Source organism: Aphis gossypii, chromosome X (assembly GCF_020184175.1).
Source record: "Aphis gossypii isolate Hap1 chromosome X, ASM2018417v2, whole genome shotgun sequence".
Taxonomy (NCBI): Eukaryota; Metazoa; Arthropoda; class Insecta; order Hemiptera; family Aphididae; genus Aphis; species Aphis gossypii.
Window position 1 is genome coordinate 56,139,485 of NC_065533.1, and position 20,921 is coordinate 56,160,405.

Sequence of the window (20,921 nt, forward strand, 5' to 3'; positions counted from 1 at the left end):
GGCGTCCAGTTGAAAGGTATAACTGTACACTGAACAGGAACCAGAAAATCTGAACTGTCCAGGTGAAAACTGGACGGTTGCAACCTTAATTGAAAATAGTATTGAAATCAAAAGTAATCTTATAAAATCTAAAACAAGTGCAAGAGATCAAGTGTAAATGTATTTTCTTCATAAAGATAATGAAGATTGGAGAAAAGAAAACTCCTTCCTCAGAAATTATCCTTTTGGTTATCATTCTCTTGAATTGATTAACTAACAAATTATTCAAATTCTACTGAGATATTGGTAAATCCATGTTCGATATAATTGTTGATTTAGGTAGGTATATTCCAGAATTATTTTTAATTATTATTAGAGTTGGAATTTTGAAAAATTTTGTCTAAACACCAAATTCTCATGACTTTAATAAAGTCAAGATTGAATTTAGCTTACCCAGACTTAGCGTTTAAATTTGAAACTAGTGTATCCACAGTTGGTAATATTATTTTAACATTAATAAGTGTTCTTTATAAAATTTTGTATATTAAATTAATAAATACAGTAGGTACCATAAAAAATGAAATCTAAAATCCATTTTAAAAGACTGATGGTTAGACTGAAGAAGTCTAAAAATTTAAAACATATTTCTTGCTTTATACTAAATCATTATTAGTATTTCAATTATGTGCTGGGTTAGTAAATTTCCAAAATTCAATAATAAAAGAAGTTAAGAATTGTTTATGAATAATGACAACACAAAAATATAAAATAAAAATTCTAATATTCAGTTTTGTTAGATTCTGAAAGGAGTGATGAATGTATTAATTTAACAATGATGTATGTTTTTTTTTTTTGTTTGTTTTTGTGTCTGTGTACAGCATAACTAGTCGAAATAATGCTTCAATTTCAAACTTCGGGGGTAGTTTCCGATGGAAAAGTGAATACCCTTGGTGCATTATAGAGATCAAAAGTAAACATTTTCCAACAGTTTTTAAAAAAATCAAAAAAAAAATAAAGTGACAGAAAAACAGGAATTTTCATGCAAAACCAGTTTTTGACCAAATCGATTTTTTTATATGGTTGTAATTCAAAAAATAATCACTGCAAATACTTGAAATTTTTACCAAATATTTATGTTAGTGCTATCTATATACCGTTGAATTTTAAAAAAAATTTTGAATTTTTTTGAGTTATTTATAGACCACTGAAATTTTCGATTTTTATGAGAATTTTTTTTGAAGTGTTGATAAAAAAATTTTGGATGACAAAAAAAATTGAAAATTTAATACAAGGTTCCTTTTGAGTTGTTCTTATTGTAGCTAAAAAAAATTAAAAATCGTAGAACATAACAAATAAATATAATATATAACTATATAAGTATAGTTAGAAACATACTGATAGTGTAAAATAAAATAAAATGTAGGGGAAATAGTACTTATATTATACTTCTGTACAAAAATTGCAATAGTAAAAAATATTAATAATACTTGACTAGATGCTTAGTGTACATTAAATGTGTGTGTTACAAAATTCCGAATACTTACTACAAATTGTTGGTACCTATTAACGAAAAAAGGATTTAGGATCATATTTTTGATCGGTATGTATATATAAACTTGTGGAACAAATCTTGTTTAGCACCCCCTCAAAATTTTGGAAACCAATGTATTTTAACATTATAAAAATGATGGAGCAAAAAGTTTTTTTTGGAAATCATTAGTTTTAAAGTTATAGCCATGTTAAGTTCACGATTTTCGGTGATCTGCGCACACGCAAAACATCGAAAATCGTGTTTCGCGCACGCAAAGTGGCGATATAATATTATAAAATGCAGGTTAAATAATAATATAATATGATACGTGTCGTAGCACTTGTACGGGAACAAGACTACTTAACCAGGCCACCTTATTTTTTCAATTTTTTTTTAAATAGGTACCTAATTAGTTTTTGGAACAATTGCAGTTTAGCTTCCAAATGATTTTTATGATTGTTTTTATTGAAACATCAACGAGTTAAGAACGACGGCACAAAAAAAAATATGTTCAAATCATTATTTTGGAAGTTAAAAATTAAATTTTTAAGTTAAATTTGTAGGTAAAAACACAGCCAATAATTAAATAATAAAACTATCAAGTATAGTGGCTCCCTTCGCCTACCGGATCGGCCGTCAAATCCCCCGGGGCTAAAATAGCTAACGTGGGGTAGAAGGAAGGGGGGTGGAAAGCATACCTGCCCTTCGGGTAGCCAGTAACCTAACCTAACCGCCCTACCTAGCCTATCACCTCCCCGTGACATTAAAGTAAATATTATGTAGTTGTTATTCCGCGCATACGTGAAAATGTAAAATTGTTAATTGTACTTATTTAATTAAATTAAATGAAATGTTTAATTATTAAAAATAAAAAAATATTATGTTTACAAATTATTTTATATAAGTGTTTGTAAATATTAAAACTTCAAATCAATTATCTATATACATATAGGAGACGGCCCCTATTCACTCATCAACGCCCAGACCAAACCGCTGGGTCTAGAGACTTGACATTTTGTACAGAGGTTCCTTAAGCCAGGGGTCACCAAATGGCGGCCCGCAACCGTCCCGTGGATGAATTTTAACCGGCCCGCAGACAAGGAGAGAAAAAGCCAATAATTTAATATGTAACCTAACTTAATCAGCATACTATAATAAATATTATGTACTTCGAATTTTTATGGCCCTCAAACATTTTCTGAATTCTTAATGTGGCCCACGGAAAGTATTAATTGGTGACCCCTGCCTTAAGCAATGTAAGGGCGCACTAAGAAAGGATTTTTCGAAATCCAAATTTTAAAGGGTTGCTTAAACGGGAATTTTGAGATTTACGATGGAAATTTTGTTTTTAATTTTTGTTTATAAATGGTTGCTATAACAACTTGATTTATGTGTTAACACATTTATCACTTTATCATGTTTTTCACATGGACAGTTCTATATCACATGTTCTAGAGTAAGCTCTACCAGTAGTTTGGTTATTTTAGCCCCAAAAGGTAATACCAAAAATACTGTTTATAAAGAGTTATTGAGATGAATAAAATATTTCAATATAAATATATTTTTTTTTTTGGTTTTTATAACACCATAATGTTAAGTATTTTTTGCCGACAAATTAAAATATTACAATACATGGGCAACCAAGGATCAACATAACATCTAAAAGCAGACTGTAATAAATATTAAAACTGATAAAATAAAAGTTATAGTAGGTAACACAAAAAAATGTACACGGGCAAAGCCGGGTTATTCAAGATTTTTGAGAATCAAAACCTAGGTTAGGATTATGTATTAATTGATTATATTAATCTACCGTATTATGTCGAACTTAGTATAACTTTGATACTTTATTAGAGTTAAATCATACACTTACGTACAAACACCACTAGGTCCGCGATCTACCGCAGGTAGATTGCCTACCTGATAATATACTGCTGCGAATCAGAATTTTTATTCCGGGCAACAGAAAACTTAAGATAAATCTAGAACATCATTCATCGAATATTAAATAACGTATTGAACAAAGTCTGAGTCATAAGGAATTGGCATTTTTAACGGGCAACGAAGTGCAAAACATGAAGTAAGCAACACGAAGTCTGCCGGGTCAGCTATTATTATTATTAATATAATATAAAAAAAATCTCGATTTTCACTTGAGGTGACTTTTGCGTGGGCAACGCCGGGTGGGACAGCTAAAATTTACGATGGAATTTTTGTTTATAAATAGTTGCTATAACAACCTGATTTAAATGGTGATACATTTACATTTAGTCATTTTTGTCCCAAGTGGAAGAACAACCAATGTAGGTATATAAGGAGGTGCTTCAATAATAATATAAAAATATAATAATATTCACGGCCTATAAATATATATGTTATCAATGAATTTACTAGTGCTATGTTTATAGCAAAACATAAGCACACACACACAAAATTAAATTGTGAATTCGACGTAATATTAGCACTATCAATACGATTAAATTAAAAACTCACACGGCATACGAAAATGCAAAAAAAGAAAGTAACACACGGGCAACGCTGTGTCGGGTCAGCTAGTATATTCATAAATAAATATAATATTATATCGCCACTATGCGAGCGCTAAACATCGAAAATCGTGAATTTAACGTGGCTATAACTTTAAAACTTATGATTTCCGAAAAAAATTTTTTTTAAAACGTTAAAATAGATAGGTTTCCAAAGCAAAATATCGAAATTTCGAGGGGGTGCTAAACTAGATTTATACCAAACTAGTAAAGAACGTCATGTTTTTAATAGGTAGTAAGAATTTTAAGAAAAAATACAAACGCAAAAAAATCAATTTTTTTCTACCCTCGTATTTTTAATGGAATGAAAGGTGATAACAATTTATTTGGAACCGTCAATGGACTATGCGACTTCATACTATTTGTACCTGCAGAGCCATGCCGTTAAGATTTAGCGCCCGGGGCAAAATTAAAAATATTAACCCCCTAATATTCTAAAAATTTTTCGGCGCCCCCTTTAAACCAGGAGTGTCCAACCCGCGGCCCAGGGTTGGGGGTTAGGTTAGGTTAGAATGTATTATTATTAAAAAAAAGGATGTGGCTCACAAAAACGTCTACCTATATGATGTGGCCCAGTCTTCACAAAAGGTTGGACACCTCTGATTTAAACCATGCGTCCGGGGCCAGCCCTCTAGCCCCCCCACGGCACAGCTCTGTATACCTGTACGTTTACCGTTAGTCAAAAATTATAATTTGAGATAATATACCTACCACCAGTACAGCCAACTTTTATTTTCCATTATAAATTATAATGGTAAGTAATTTTCTACTAGAATCTTTCACTCCTTCGTGAAATTGTTAAAATACTGACTATGCTTTCAGCATTTCCATAAAGATGTTGAAAACCATTCATCAATATCAATTATTGTAAATTTATAAAAGACAAAATTTTAAATTTTATTATTAATTACTATTCTAATTTCTAACGAATTTTACTAAAAAAATAGAAAGTGACAACAAAACTAGCGAGACATCTGGCAGGCAGGTTAGCCAACGTGACATTAATACCTTTTCCCCATACCAACACGTTATAAGGTTCATGTTTTTTCCATGACAATGGTTTTTTCATCGTCATTCATGATGAATATTGAATATCGCAAGTCGATGTCATTCATCAGGTTAAAACAACGTGTTAGCGTCGTTGACATTTATTATTACGAACAAAAGTTCACGTTATTTTCTTTTACTTAGACGATAGGAGTATAGAACAGATGTTATGTAAGTATTTAAATCATAGATTATATTAAGATTTATAATTTAAAATATAAACCAGTATAACACAACTTCAAATAAAACTTATGTTAAATCGAGTTAGGTTAGGTTAACGCACCAATATAAAAAACATTTCATAACAAGATTCATTGGCATTCAAAGGGACAGTAATTCGTAAGTAATTTGTATTTCAATCATACTTTTATAAATTGATTTTTGCTAATTGATGTAGAAACTAATTATTACTATACATAATGTTTACTATTATATTGTAATACTCAGTGGCGCAATTATCGGGAGTGTTTGGTGTGCAATTCACTGGGGCCCCTCGATTAAATCTCGTATACGATATTCCTACTATAATCTGTATTATACACACGTTATATTATATTTGTTTCAGTATAATAAATAATAATGTATTAACTGTTTTGAATTCAATGAATAATTCGAATTACGCGAGTACCTATGTGAGAAACCAGTGTACCTATCGTATAAGTATAACAGTGTACAGTAAGCAGTATTAATGAATTTGTTGTCGTAATAACAAGAAGAGTTATTTTTATGTTTGATTAACTAAAAAAAAGTAAATTTAACTTATAATTATTAACTATGACATGTGAAAAAACAGTATTTTCTAATTATAATAAGGTATGACTGTTTTTCATTTTTTTAGCAGGTAAGGGCCCCGGTCATGATATTTTCACATGGGCCCTTTATTATCAAGTTGTGCCACTGATAATATTACGAATTGACATACTTAAATATAGGTATAATATCATACAGGGGTGTGATAACGGGGAAGGGGGTGAGGGTGTCATATCCCTCCATGAACTTTTTTTCTTATGCATTTATACATTTTGTGTCTATGACAATCAACAAAACAATACAGTTCATCCCCTTATCATTGGAAAAAACTTAACACGCCCCTAAATTATTATAAAAAAATATTATGTTATTATGATTGGCAAAACATAATTGATATAACAGGTTTTAATTTTTTTTTATTATTAATTTTATATAAAAGATCATTTAATAAAAAAAAAGTTGTTAACTATTGAAAATGACATGCATGACTTATGATAAATATGCTGAATCTAATTTACTGCTTTAAAAATTTATTTATTAATTATAAATTGAATGAATAAAATAAATGTCGTTTATCGTTTTGATAACAAAAAGTTTATAACAAATTATGGAAAATTACAATAATATATTATTAAATAGGTGAAGTTACCTACCAAAAGATTAATAATAATTACGATAACAATACAAGTGGTTAGAAAAAATAACTAAAATTTAAAAATGTTATATAAATCAATGTCTTAATAACAGATAGTTAACTATATAAATTATTAACAACATTAAAAACATTTTAACATTAAAAGTTTTGAAAGACTAATGAGATATACTTAAAAATTAAGTGTAGTTGAAATAATATTGGCTATACGAAAAGCTCTAAGGAGGGGTTAGTTTATACCAGTATTAAAACAAAACAAAAATAAAATGTTAATAAATCTAAACTAAGAGGAAAACAGAAACTAATTAGGGCTAAGATTTCAAAATAAATAACAAAACCATATAAAATATTAAAAATTAACATTTTATCAAGTTAATGAATTTCTAAAAATTCTTGGAAGTAATTTATGGAGCATTTGGATTAAGAAAATCCTGAGATATGAGCTATTATTTAAAAAAAAATTATTTTAAATATTGTTTTAATCACTATTGTATATTAAGAAACCTCATGACTAGACAAGTAAGCCAAATTTGAGATATAATCTTACTAAAGAGTAGTAGAGAGTTTTTAAGCAGGTAATATTTCTGAAATCATTTGTATTCCTACAAATGAAACGAAACTAAGCATCTTATAAGACTTATTGTCAATTATTTTGTATTTAATTTTAAAGCTATGGTTTACAAAGTGATTAATTTTAGAGATGAAGGATATTACTTTGCATTTATTGATAGTAAGAGGGAAAAAAATTGTTTTCACTTCAAAGAATAAATTTATTTCAGCCAGTTTGTAATATAACTTCATCATTGACTGATATGCTTTTAGAAATATTTTTGTATAGGAAATAACAATACACAAATCGATGGTCCGAGAATTAATGGTAAAACATTCATAAATATCAAAATCTTTATGAAAACACTTGATGTTTTACATTAAAATTATTGTATACATAATAAGATTATAAATCAATAGAATACAATTAGATTTAAAATATTAAAACAATATTCTAATACTTATCAGTTCTTAAAATCTTAGTATAAAACTGTATAATTATTTTGTATCCATCCTATAAATTATATATTTATTTTAATCATGTTTTGTATTTGCTTAAGGTGCATTTTCATTAATAACAATGGCCAAGAGGAAAAGAATTGCTAATCGTTTAAGTGAAATAATGAGACCTAAACGATTCTTGGTTAGTATTAATTTATTAAATTATTCGACTTAGTTACATTACTTTATTTTTTGTTTTTTAATATAGAAAACCAAAGTAGTGTTTGATCCATCTGATACTCATATACCGAATAAGAAAGCTAAATATTCTGATAAGAATAAAAACAATGAAAGAAAAAAAGATACTGCTAAGTCAAATGGTCTTCCAGTAAATCCGGAAACTGAATTTTTAGATTGTTCATCAACTGAAATGAATGCTATATCTCCAATACATTCACCAATAAATTCTGCAGTAACTCAGAAAGTATCAAAAAATTGTTGTTTGTGTTCAAAAATGGTAAAAAAGAAAGATTTAGTGGATTGTCCAATTTGTAATATCAGAGGTAGAATAATTGTAATATAAAATAACATATTTATTTTTTAACTAAACATTTATATAAAATGTTTATAGTTCACAAAGCCTGTTTAATAGTGAATGCCCCTACGTGGAAGTTCAAATTAAATTCCAGTCCTTGGCTTTGTGAGAGATGTAGAGAGCTAAGATGCAGTAAATGTCTCAAAGAATGCCATTCGGTAAGTTTAGTAAAAATAATAATAATAATGTTACTTAATTATTCAAATTCATTTGAAGGTAATGTATTACTGCATTTCTTGTGAAGTTGGTTTACATCGAGATTGTTATGAATCATGTTCCATTAAACCTATGGATAAAATCGATGACGATACGTTTGTTTGTATTCCTTGCTTGGATTTGGCTACTCAAATAAACATCGAAGAACTTGATACTGATGGTAAGATTAGACAATTTAAAAATATTATAATTATTAACTAAAAATAAATTGAATTAAATTTGTGTTTGTTGAAGTTGATTTATGTACCGCTAATGTTGTGTCTTTTTCATCTACCAAAGATGATATCGAGTCTGAAAGTTATAAATCCGATAATTCATTTGCTATTGAAGAAGATGATAATAATATCCCAAATTCATTGAAATGGAGTACAAGTGATGTAACTGAATATTTTGAAAATAAATTACCACAAGAAGTAATTGATAGACTCACTAATTTAGTAAGATATTATTAATTAATTAATAAAAAAGTTAGGAAAGTGGGTACTGCTCTACTGTACATTAAATGTTAGATGACTTACATTGTTATATGTGTATTAAATCTGAATTCAATAATAAATTATTGTATACAAAAAATGGTTCTGAGCAAAGACAGTCCATCAGCCAGGCTGACTCAGCCTGTATCATTAAGTATAATTCATGATATAGCTATTAAAGTAATTAATTTTACTTTTAATATTACAGTAGGTTATTCTAATTTTTCCTGAAAATATTGTATTTATTATATTATAATTTATAAGTATTTAATTATTATAATAATATATATTTATAACTCAAAATTTAATGTTATCTTTCTATCAAATCATTTTTACTACCACAAAAGATGATGATAGACAGGAAAAAAGTTAACACACATCAATGTTAAATTAATACATTCATTGATCCGCTCAGAATCAAAAATTACTGCTATGTTGTGCATCATAAATTATTTAACATTTTCTTATAATTTTTTATAATTTTAGAATATTGATGGTCGTGCAATACAATTACTTCAACGATCTGATATTGTATCAAAAATGGATTTGAAACTTGGTCATGCATTGAAATTGTATAAACAAGTGAGAATTTTACAGGCACAAAGTACATACAATCACATATTTTGGGAATAATTATTATTAAATTTTACATCTATTTATCGTCTAGTGATTTAAAATTGTGTTCATTCTTTTATTTTTTATTCTTATAAGTATAATTGTAGTAAGTTTAAGACCCATACTATCAACATTATATAAACTAATTCAATTTGTCAATTTATATAATAATTTTATTTATAACATTTTTTGTGTCTTCTAATAATGAAATAATTGTTTAGCTAATCCTATATTATAAAAATATGTAATTGACAGTATTGTATTTTTGCTATTATTTTAGTAATAAGTTACTTAAGTTATATTATTATTTAAAACCATTTTTTGGTGATGTATAATATATTATTATTATATATATATACAATACATAAATAATTGTATTCACGTAATATAAGGATTTATATTAAGAAACATGCTGAATTATACATTTATTAATAATTAAAATTAACTTACTGGAAATATTTAAGTGATTTTGTATAAAGGAACTAAGTATTTAAATTTTTGTAGATGAAAATTAGCATTTTGCTTTTATTAATATGCAGTACTTAATTAAATTGTCTACAAGTATCTTTAACATAACTACACAACCGAACAACAAAAGCTTAGGTTAGGTTATATACCTACAAAGAGTATTAAATTCTAATCTAATCTAAAAAGAGTATTAAATTTATTTTGAGCATAATATTTAATTTTAAATATTGGTTAAAATAACAATAGAGATATTTCTGAATAACGGACACTGCTAACAAAATTTTAGGAGGATTAACTGTATTATAATTTAAATTATTTTACTATGTAGTAATAACTTAAAAATAATATTAAATTTTTATTACTTGCTGGTAAATAATAATAAATGATAATTATACCTAATATTAATTATTTGGCTAAATAGTTAATATCATTAATAACTAACGATTAATTGATAATGATTGATACATTTATATAATATAAATACACAATATTTAACAAAATGCATTTCTTAAAAAAACAGGGCATATTCTGAATTTGATTATTTCATACTTTTATTTTAACCAGATTAATTTGTTAAATTATTGAATTACGTCGTTGACATGAAGAAACCTCCTATGTGCTAAAACCTAATTTTTCAGGAGGTACGAAAAATATTATAAGAAATTACAAATCATCAATGATTAGTGAAAATAGATTTAAAAAATGTAAAAAAATATAAATTTTTATTCTGAAAAAAAAATTGATATATATATATATTTTATTGTACACATTGTAAATATTTCATCACATTGAAGATTATGTTAATTCTTTTTTTTTTCAACAACGGTTATATCAACAATTAATTCAAACCAGGCCTGTCTAAAAGTTTTTCGAGATTGGGGCATATTAATGTTGGGCCCTTAAACCATAATGATATGATATGCTAAATAAAATATTTTTTATACTAATATATTAATTTTAATACAGATATTTTATTCAATACAATATACTGGGTAGTGGGTATAGTGGGTACTAGTAATAAATATACTTTTTTTAAATGTGGAAATTATGTCTAAATTAGTGTAATAAAAATAACACTATTAATATTTACATTAATTATAAAATATTATAAATATGATATATTGTACATTTAAAAATTAATATTTTTTTTCAATTTAATTTGGAATTGATGTTATTGTTTTTTATTCTAGTCAAAAAAAATTTTTCATCCAGCAGAATTCAATATCATCAATTTGTCAAGACTGGTAGGCTTAGTTAACTAATTATTTAACACTCATTTGATTAATAAAATAAAATAAAATATATGAACTAAGTTTAAAAATTAGTTTTTTGTCTGATTTGTATTTCCAGAAGAAAAAAAAAGTAACTTAACTTAGTTAAAAGCCTGACAAATACAATTTAGAATTAAACCTTTTTAAAAATTTATCCTATAGGAACTTTTGTATTTAAATTATTTAATCAATTAATCAATGTTGAAATCCAATAAAATAATTCAATTCATTATTTAATAAATTTAATAAAATACAATTGATTACATATCATATAACATTAATTAATTAAAATTAAGAATAAAATATTAAGTCATTATTTTAATTTTAGGATATTAGCTAACAGTATTATAATACTTTATCAATATTACAAGTAAAATAATTTGACAATTAATTAAGATTTTTTACAACCATAAAATAATCATTAGCAAAAACCCATAAGTGTTATGATTATATGAAAAAAAAAAACTGTAATTAGAATTTATTTCCGTAATAAAGAAATATTATTATTATTATTATTTACCCAACATTGTTAGTCCTGGGTGTTAATATATTAAAGTAAAGTTTTACTAATCACTTACACACAAATAATAAAAAATTTATTTTTAGTAGATGAACACAGCTATAAAATGTAACGATAATTGTTTTTTTTTGTTTTTACTACTTTTTGTTTTAGGTATACAATAACAAAGATTTTAAATACGAGTATGAATTTTGAAATTGTGTACCTATTATTTATCAAACAGTATAGATACATTTATAAAAAAATCAATAAAAAAAAACTACATTGCTAGGAATTTTAGGTATCTATTAAAATCTTAATAAACAGTAACAATTATTAAATGTTTTATTAGTTAAGGTATTAACTCTTTTCAATACAAACAAGTATAAACTTTCTAACTTCAAGTAAAATAAAAAACTCTTAACATTATATTAAAACCAAAAAATATTCAAAATAAATTTGTTTTATCACTATGAGTGTTCATTTACTAGTACCACAATATCAAAAGTATGAATTCAAAATATTTTATACTAAACAAATAAAAAAAAATGAAAAGATATTTTAGTGGCAAACATAGAAAAATAAATTATTTATTACTCAAAAATTATAGGTTATAATATCAATTCTATTATCTTACTTATATTAGTTATATTATTAATATCTCAGTAGGTGTTAAAGAGACGTGATTTTTCAAATTATGAAACTACATTAGTGTACAAATATATACCACAAAAAATATCAAGAATAAGAAAACACAAATTGCTCCCAGTATATTTTAGGTATAAATTTCTATGTAGGAAATTGCGCCCAACAGAAATATTATTTTTATTATCATAATTTAGCATTACCCAGAGAACAACGTGAGGAGGCGACTATCACTATCCTCCAAAAATTATTTTTAATATTATAGGATTAATAAGTTGTTTTAAATATTTTTAGGTTATTTTTTACAGTAAATAATAATAATAAAAAAAAAAAAATTAATACTAAAATATCAAGTTAATTATATAATATAGAGTAAATAGTATAATAAAATTATTAGTTATATATCAGCATAGTAATGACTAATGAGACATCATTTTTACACATTCAGCTCTCGTAATAGTATTTTAATTGTATTGTTGAATAATTTTTTCCATTGTTTTGAAATTTATGTACATTTTGGACTGTAACTCTAATATTTTATTCATAAAATCATAAATATGATGATGAGGAGTATAAAAGCTTTTATTAAAATGACTGTAGAAAGATTCAAAGTGTTAATGTTACGAAGCTGATGCCCAAATATTTGGAGGAAGGTCAGCAGATAAAATCGTTAATATTATAATAATTAATGGTTACGTTTGGTTTTTACACCAATAAATGTACAAATGTGTTTAAAACGGACAAATTCAAAGTCGCTCTTAAATTAGATAGTATGAGCGCATTTTACTACATAAAAATTTATAACTGAAAATTATTGGGCGCAATTCACCATCGCCCATCTTTACTATGCTTACATAATTAATTTATCAACATTCATAAAATAATATTTAATGTCTTTACTCTTTGTTAATAATTCATTCACCTATAAATATTTTTTTATCATTTATATATAGTATAATAGTAACTCTAAATAATAAATTTATCAAAATGTACTTAACATTAATTTCTAGTATAATGGTATATTATATTATTATTATGCTACCAGAAACTAAAATAAGTAAGAACTAAATACATAAGTTAACAATGTACATACTTAATTTTAAAAACTAGATTCTTAAATCGACAGGTTTATAATTTCTCGGGAATCAGTTTAAACGGGAGAGGACAGGCCCGTAGCCACGGGGGGGCGAAATATTAAAAATATAAGAAAGGCATTGTTTTTATATATAATGCCCCCCCCAAAAAGTTTAATTTGCCCCACCTGAAAATTTGGTCTAGCTACGGGCCTGGGAGAGGGCGATTATCCTATTACCCCTCTCGTATTCACTTGCAACGATATGACTACACTGTCGAACGAATAATAAAAAACTATAATATTACTGTTAACATTAAAAACATATCTGTGGTGACAATCATGCGTTGGACAGAGTGATGACGTCTTTCGACACGTTCGCCAAAAACGGTTGGTCCGGTTGTGTGTGCTTGATTCGCCGGTGCTTCTTCAGAGTACCACTGTCGCTGAACGACTTTTCGCAAACGTCGCAGGCGTAGGGTTTCTCGCCCGTGTGCGTACGCTTGTGCTTGGTCAGACCGCTGCTGTCGGCGAACGACTTATCGCACACGTCGCACAAGTACGGTTTTTCGCCCGTGTGTATCCGACGGTGCTTGGTCAGATTACCGTTGATGGCGAACGACTTGTCGCATATGTCGCACAGATACGGTTTTTCGCCCGTGTGCACCCGCCGGTGCTTCGTCAGACTGCCGCTGTCGGCGAACGATTTGTCGCACACCTCGCACGGGTACGGCTTCTCGCCGGTGTGCGTCCGCCGGTGCTTGGTAAGGCTGGCGCTGACGGCGAACGACTGACCGCACATGTCGCACGCGTACGGCCGTTCGCCGGTGTGCGTCCGCCGGTGCTTGGTCAGATTGCTGCTCTGGGCGAACGACATGTCGCACTGGTCGCACGGGTACGGTTTCTCGCCCGTGTGCGTCCGCCGGTGCTTCGTGAGGAAATCGTTGTCGGTGAACGACTTGACGCACATGTCGCACGGGAACGGTTTTTCGGTCACGTGCGTCCGCCGGTGCTTGGCCAGGTGGCTGCTCTGAGAGTACGACTTGTCGCACACGTCGCACGAGTACGGCTTCTCGCCGGTGTGCGACCGCCGGTGCTTGGTCAGGCTGCTGCTGTCGGCGTACGACTTGTCGCACACGTTGCACGGGTACGGTCTCTCGCCCGTGTGCCACCGCCAGTGCTTCGTCAGACCGTCGCTGTCGGCGAACGACTTGTCGCACACGGCGCACGCGAACGGTTTCTCGCCCGTGTGCGTCCGCCGGTGTCTGGTCAGGTGACTGTTGTCGGCGAACGCTTTGTCGCACGCGTCGCACGCGAACGGTTTGTCGCCCATGTGCGACCGCCGGTGTTTGTTCAGATGCCTGATCTGGGCGAACGACGAGTCGCACAAGTCGCACGAGTACGGTTTTTCCACCGCGTGTGTCCGCCGGTGTTTCATCAGTTGACCGTTATCGGCAAACGACTTATCACAGATATCGCACGGGTACGGTTCCACGCCCGTGTGCGTCCGCCGGTGCTTGGTCAGATGGCTGCTCAGAGTGAACGTCATGTTGCAAACGCTGCACGTGAACGGTCTGTCGTCCGCACACGAAGTCTTCGAACTGTTGTCCGAGAGTTCGCTAGTCATTTTACGAGTAGTTCGTCTCACACCACCGACGTCGTCACGGCGTGTGCTCTATCGGGTTCCGCTGAAAAAGACACCAAAGGTTAACGATTTGGTCGACTTTGTATGGAATGGGTTTTTTTTATTTTAATACGCATACCAAATCGTATTTATTTTTTGGTTAAATAACGTGTGGGGTAACCAGATAATCTGGGTATTGCGATTTTGAAGACGGCGGTTTCACTGGTTTGTCGATTTATCCGGGTTTCGTTATCAGTTGTGAAGTTGTTTGCCAGCTGCCAGCGTGTTTGTATTCCTATTAATAATATACATGAGTATGACTAATATGCGATTAAAAGCTATATTTATAAAATAATAAAAATCGATTTCAATCGTAAGATTCAAAGTTGAATAGCAATCGGCCTAACGTAACTTAATTTAAAGTATTTTGTGATGATTTGATTAAATACTCGGAACAGTCAGAGCAATATTTTTGTTAAATAATTTTAGAGTATATAAGAAAACATAATTTTTATTAACAATTATTTTTAATGATAATAGAGTATATTATATAAAATAAATGTAAAATAAATAGTACAAAATAAAAATTTGAAACTTTTCAAATCACGCATTATGCAATCCAATAGTGTTCGATATACTTGATAATATCAGTTTTTAATAATATGTTCATGAATTAAAAAATTCAAACATGCTCTTAAAAATGTTCAAAAACACATAGGAAGCCTTTAATTATATATTAAACATTCATAATATGAAAACAATTAATTTATCATTAACACTTCATTTCATCAAGTTTTTATTTTTGAATTACAAAACAATTCTTTGTTGTGCATTAATTTATAACTGTTTTTATTGGACTTGTGGGTTGATCATAATTTTAAGAATTTAACTGTCTTAATACATCACATTATTCTATACACATAATATAACCAGTTGGTCATTGATATAATTGTTTAAAATTTGATTTCAATAATATATTGTCTATAAAAATATAAAAACGATTTTAAGTAGAGACAGTGTGAACTGTGTGTTAGAGTATTAGCATTTAACAGTTATATAAAGTAAATTTCAAGAAATCTTTTTTGATATTTATATTTAAGTATCTAATTTATTTTACTTTTAGTATTATGGTAGCTTGGTATAATTTTTCTAAGATAATGTAATATTTAATTATAATAATAATAATAATAATATAATATAATATCATGTTATAAAAATTTAAATAACTCAAAATTTAATTTTATCTATCTGTAAATACTGTAAAACAATAAAAATAGGAAAATAATATAAACACTAAACAGATAATATATTAAAATAAATCAAAAACATCATTGTCTATATTGAAATTCATAATAATATAATAAATTTAAAAAATTTAAGTTCCAAAAAATAATGTTCTTAAATCAAAATAATTAACATCGTTAGGTACCTATTATTTAATATAAGTAGTTTCATCTAAATTTGAACTAATAAAAAGTATTTGTTTTAAAAATATATTTTTTAGATTTAATGGTTTTAGTAGGTACAAAATACTTATAGGAAATCTTTAATTAAATTTTCAAAACTTAAGTATAAAAAAATAAAAGTTCTCTAAAAATCTCTAACTAAAAATGGTTTGCATTTTTTGCATTTTTGACAAATTTTCTCCAAATTTTAACTTTAAACGTTAATAAAAAAATATTGTGACTATAAAATATTTAACATATTATGTTCAATATTTTTAATTGTGACTTATTAATGACTTATGAAGAGCTTTGTATTACATTTTTAAGCATTTCTACTAAGTAAATAAATTTAATCGACAAATATAAAAAATTAATCATAATTAATAATACATATTACATACTCTTATTTTAAATGAAATTGGTATTTGGTAATATATTTAATATAATGTTGATTCCATAATATCACACATCAAAATAATAATTTTTACATATAGGCAAGTAATTATACATATTATATTATGTAGTCATTAATAAATATAAATATTTTTATAGATTCTCATACTTTATTGCCTTATAGGTCGAATTGAAGTCTGTAACTCATTTTACCAGTTTAAATGTAAATAATGAATAATACTTATGCTAGTAGGTAGTATTATTCTTATTTACTGTATTTTTCTTTTATTTGATACTGGTAATAACATAAAAAATATGTTGATAGAAAATTGACAGGGGGGCACGTGCTCTCGTGCTCCTCCCCTGAATCTGCCACTGGCCAAACGGGCTAATTATATTATAGTAAATCATACCAAAAAATAACAGTTGTAATTCCATTTATATTTTTTATAAAGTAGATATCTATTAATATTTACAATAAAATAAATAAATAATAATTTTTATTAAGTTTAAAGAAGTTCAGAATTATTATTTATAATGAGAATTTTTTAAAATATATACAGTGATACATTTGTCAGGATCGTATTATCAAAAACTAGTCTACATCAAATTCTATTCAAAGGAATACCTATTTGATAATCAATATATTAAAAAAATTGTGCTTAGATGTGTATTTGGAGTATTAAGTTGCTGATCAATTCAATATACATCAGATAGATTTAGAAAATTTAAAAAAATCAGAAAATTATTTTTTTTAATTAGGTGATATTAAATAAATGAAAAAATGTAAACAAAAGTATGATTTGGTGTCACATAAATTAAATAAGTTGAATGTAGATAAACTCTATTTGAGGGTTATAAAATATACATTTTACATTTTATTATACATTTGAAATTTGAAAAATTGAATTTTATGCGTTATATCAATTATAAAAGAAGGATATTAATTTTCATTGGAGTAAGAGGTATGGAGTAGTCTTTGAAAAAATGTAAATATTTATTGATACAAAATCACTATAGCGAATGATATAGAAATAAATTATATTAATAGGTTACATTAAACAAAATATTTTAATTTAATTGCTTTAATTGTTAGACTAATCTTTGGATTGATAAACAAAAAAAAAACTTTAATTGTAGTAGTATTTACACAAAGATAACATATTATTTTAAACATATACTTATGCAAGTATTAAAACAATGGTATAATAAATATTAGAGGATGGATGAAGTTGCTTATAATTTTAAGTAAAACATTAAATACAGTGCTTAGGATATTGCTTAATTTGATGATCAAATTAGAATAGTAAGAACAAAAATTGCAGCAATAAGTAAGAAATGTGTGATTGTATGAATAATGATGAAAAGCAAATAAGTAAAAATATAATAAAAAAACAAAAAGTCAAATAGCTTGTTTAAATGGTTAAAAATTCTATAAAAATATAACTTGTGGATTAAAAAACAAACAAATAAAATAGAATAAGACTTGTGAATTAAAAAATACTACCTATATAGTATATATATATATATATGTTATAAGAGGACATAGTACTCGCATGTGTTGTTTCAGTCTTACACAAGTACAACATAACAAATTTTTGTTCACCAGTTTCAATAGTGTGCTGTTAGTTGTGATATTAGAGTAAGTTAATCTATAATAAAGTTTAAAGGTAAGATCCCTACATAGATTAGGTTTAGTTCATAGGATTTTTAATTAAATTATGATTTTTATGAAACTGTACATTTTAAAATGATCAGAACTTACTTAAAAATAATAATATCAATAACATTTTACACAGGGATCTAGATAATAATCTTACCTTTAAATTTTATAATAGGTCAATTCACTCTAACACTAAAACTAATAGCACTATAACGGTGGCAGTAAAATTATATTGTTTTGACATCACTGTAGCAGTAGCCTTAAAATGCAGCTAATATAATTTACCTCTACTGTTACTATCACAATGTGTTAGGACTTCTTTAATAATGAAATTAATATGAAATGTAAAAAACTTGTGTGGTGTCAAAGGCTCTCTTGCAGACTGCAGCAAACACCATTAGGTGTCATATGCAATATGCCTTAGTTTCATCTCAAATGGTTACCAGTAAATAAAAATAAATATTTCTTAGTAATATACCTGAATGTATGAGTACATTAGATCCAGTTGAGGTATCCAAGAGACATGGATAAAAATTAATGATACTATAATATGATCGATGGAAAGTCACCAACAAGTAATAAAAATAAACTAAGTGACATTAAGATTTGGCTACGAAAAGTATTGAACAATTAAATGTTATTACTAATATTACTATTCAATATTGTATTTTATAGTATTAAAATTTAAAACATCATGTTATGTTTTTTGTAATATTATGTTATAAGTTTCAAACACAAATAATAAGTAATAACATTTTGAAAAGGTGATAATGTAGTGATTATATCAATGATAGTGTATTATCAGTAAGACTATGGTAAGTTGTGATCAGTCGTCAGTTGTGTAGTATTGTTAATACCTAGTGAGTAATTCAAAAGGATAGTATAAGTGGTAGTAAATATAATGTTCCCGCTCTTCTTTAAAACATGAAAAACAACGTAATATTAATAATATAATACATATTATTTTATGATATATTATATGTTGACCTAACTTACATAGGCACATAGTTGTTCACAACTGTTGTTTCATTCACTGTTGTACAGTATTGAACTGCTATCATCGTGTTATACAATATAAATGATATAATAATAATAATAATTTAGATGGTTATAGTCAATGTAAGTAGGTTCCTAAGTAATTAATAGGAAATTTCCACTCACGTTCAAATTCAACAAATCCATGACCACATGAAATCTCTGTTCGAAAACGTTGATAGATCACTGCTAAGTTCTACAGGCTTACTTTATTAGGTAGGTAGGTAGGTACAATAGTTATTTATGCTCATCATCCACCTCGACGTGGATTAAAATGGAGCTGCTCTTCTTAGTCTACATGCATAGGTACCTATGGACTGAATAACAGATAAAACTTATACTGTATTAAAATTTAAAATTCAAATGCTCATAACATTTTTTCTATAATAACGCTTCGAGTTTTCTATTTAGCTATTTGAAGGAAAACTTATAGAAAATTTAGTATCGAATTTTTTTTTATGTTAGATATAAACACAAACAATTTTATGATTTTTCAACTACAAAATTACTTGCAAATTGTCACGATTTTGACATATTTCGTAAAAGTTTGAACTATAAACGCTTATAAAAAAAAATTGAGACTCACGATTTTTGATTTTTTTTTTTACTACGATAAGAGTGACTTATGTGAAATCTTATATTAAAGTCTTGAGTTTTTTTGGGCTCCCAAAATTTTTTTTATTGACACTTCAAAAAAAAGTTCTTAGGAAAATCGAAAATTTCTGCAGTTGTCTATATATAGCTCAAAAATAGTCAAAATATTTTGAACTGTATGAATGTATAAATATATTTAACTGTATATAGGTAACACTAATATAAACATTTGGTGAAAATTTCAAGTATTTACAGTGATTAGTATTTGAATAACATTCATATAAAAAAATCGATTTGGTCCAAAACTGGTTTTGCATGAAAATTCCCGTTTTTCTGTCATTTTTAATTTTTTTTCTTGATTTTTTTAAAAACTGTTGGAAAATGTTTACTTTTGACCTCTATAATGCACCAAAGATATTCACTTTGCCATTGGAAACCACCCCCAAAGTTTGAAATTGAAGCATTATTTCGACAAGTTATGCTGTCACAGACACCAGAACAAAAAAAAAACACACATCATTGTAAAATCAATACATTCATCACTTCGTTCAGAATCTAAAATATTTTATCAAATGTATATTTTGTAAGAGTGTCATTTGTACTTGAGTGTCGGTTTTTTACGATATTTTAATTTTTAAGCGAGTTATGAACATAATTTAGTATAATATTTAGCATATACTTGTATTATTATTATTCAAGAATACTTCATGGCCATTTTCTTTGAAGTCTCTTCTATGGTTTGTTATAAGGATGGTGACATTTTTAAACTATTGCAACTTTTTTTTTTTTCCAGGTTGAATCGACGACCGAGAGGGAAC

The 20,921-nt window shown here is 27.7% G+C and overlaps 2 protein-coding genes across 2 annotated transcripts; one reads left to right on the plus strand and one right to left on the minus strand.

The window, feature by feature from the left end:
* Positions 1 to 7,634: 7,634 nt before the first annotated feature.
* Positions 7,635 to 9,811, plus strand: LOC114125292 (uncharacterized). Its single transcript, XM_050207244.1, has 6 exons — positions 7,635 to 7,697; positions 7,764 to 8,073; positions 8,127 to 8,257; positions 8,307 to 8,466; positions 8,541 to 8,743; positions 9,266 to 9,811. The coding sequence occupies exons 1-6, from the start codon at positions 7,635 to 7,637 to the stop codon at positions 9,410 to 9,412; spliced, it is 1,014 nt and encodes a 337-aa protein (XP_050063201.1). The 3' UTR covers positions 9,413 to 9,811.
* Positions 9,812 to 10,567: 756 nt separating this feature from the next.
* Positions 10,568 to 19,224, minus strand: LOC114125288 (zinc finger protein 271-like). Its single transcript, XM_027988882.2, has 3 exons — positions 18,953 to 19,224; positions 15,113 to 15,268; positions 10,568 to 15,037 (listed from the first exon to the last, which is right to left on the minus strand). Exon 3 carries the CDS (start codon positions 14,974 to 14,976, stop codon positions 13,690 to 13,692), a length of 1,287 nt encoding a protein of 428 aa, XP_027844683.2. The 5' UTR covers positions 14,977 to 15,037; positions 15,113 to 15,268; positions 18,953 to 19,224; the 3' UTR covers positions 10,568 to 13,689.
* Positions 19,225 to 20,921: the final 1,697 nt, after the last annotated feature.

What these genes read in the sequence shown, in the direction of transcription:
- LOC114125288 (XM_027988882.2), bottom strand. Translation starts at nt 14,976, where the DNA reads ATGACTAGCGAACTCTCGGACAACAGTTCGAAGACTTCGTGTGCGGAC.
- LOC114125292 (XM_050207244.1), top strand. Translation starts at nt 7,635, where the DNA reads ATGGCCAAGAGGAAAAGAATTGCTAATCGTTTAAGTGAAATAATGAGA. An exon ending in AATGCCATTCGGTAAGTTTA is followed by an intron (nt 8,258 to 8,306) that starts GTAAAAATAATA and finishes ATTCATTTGAAG; the next exon opens with GTAATGTATTACTGCATTTC. An exon ending in TTGATAGACTCACTAATTTA is followed by an intron (nt 8,744 to 9,265) that starts GTAAGATATTAT and finishes TTATAATTTTAG; the next exon opens with AATATTGATGGTCGTGCAAT.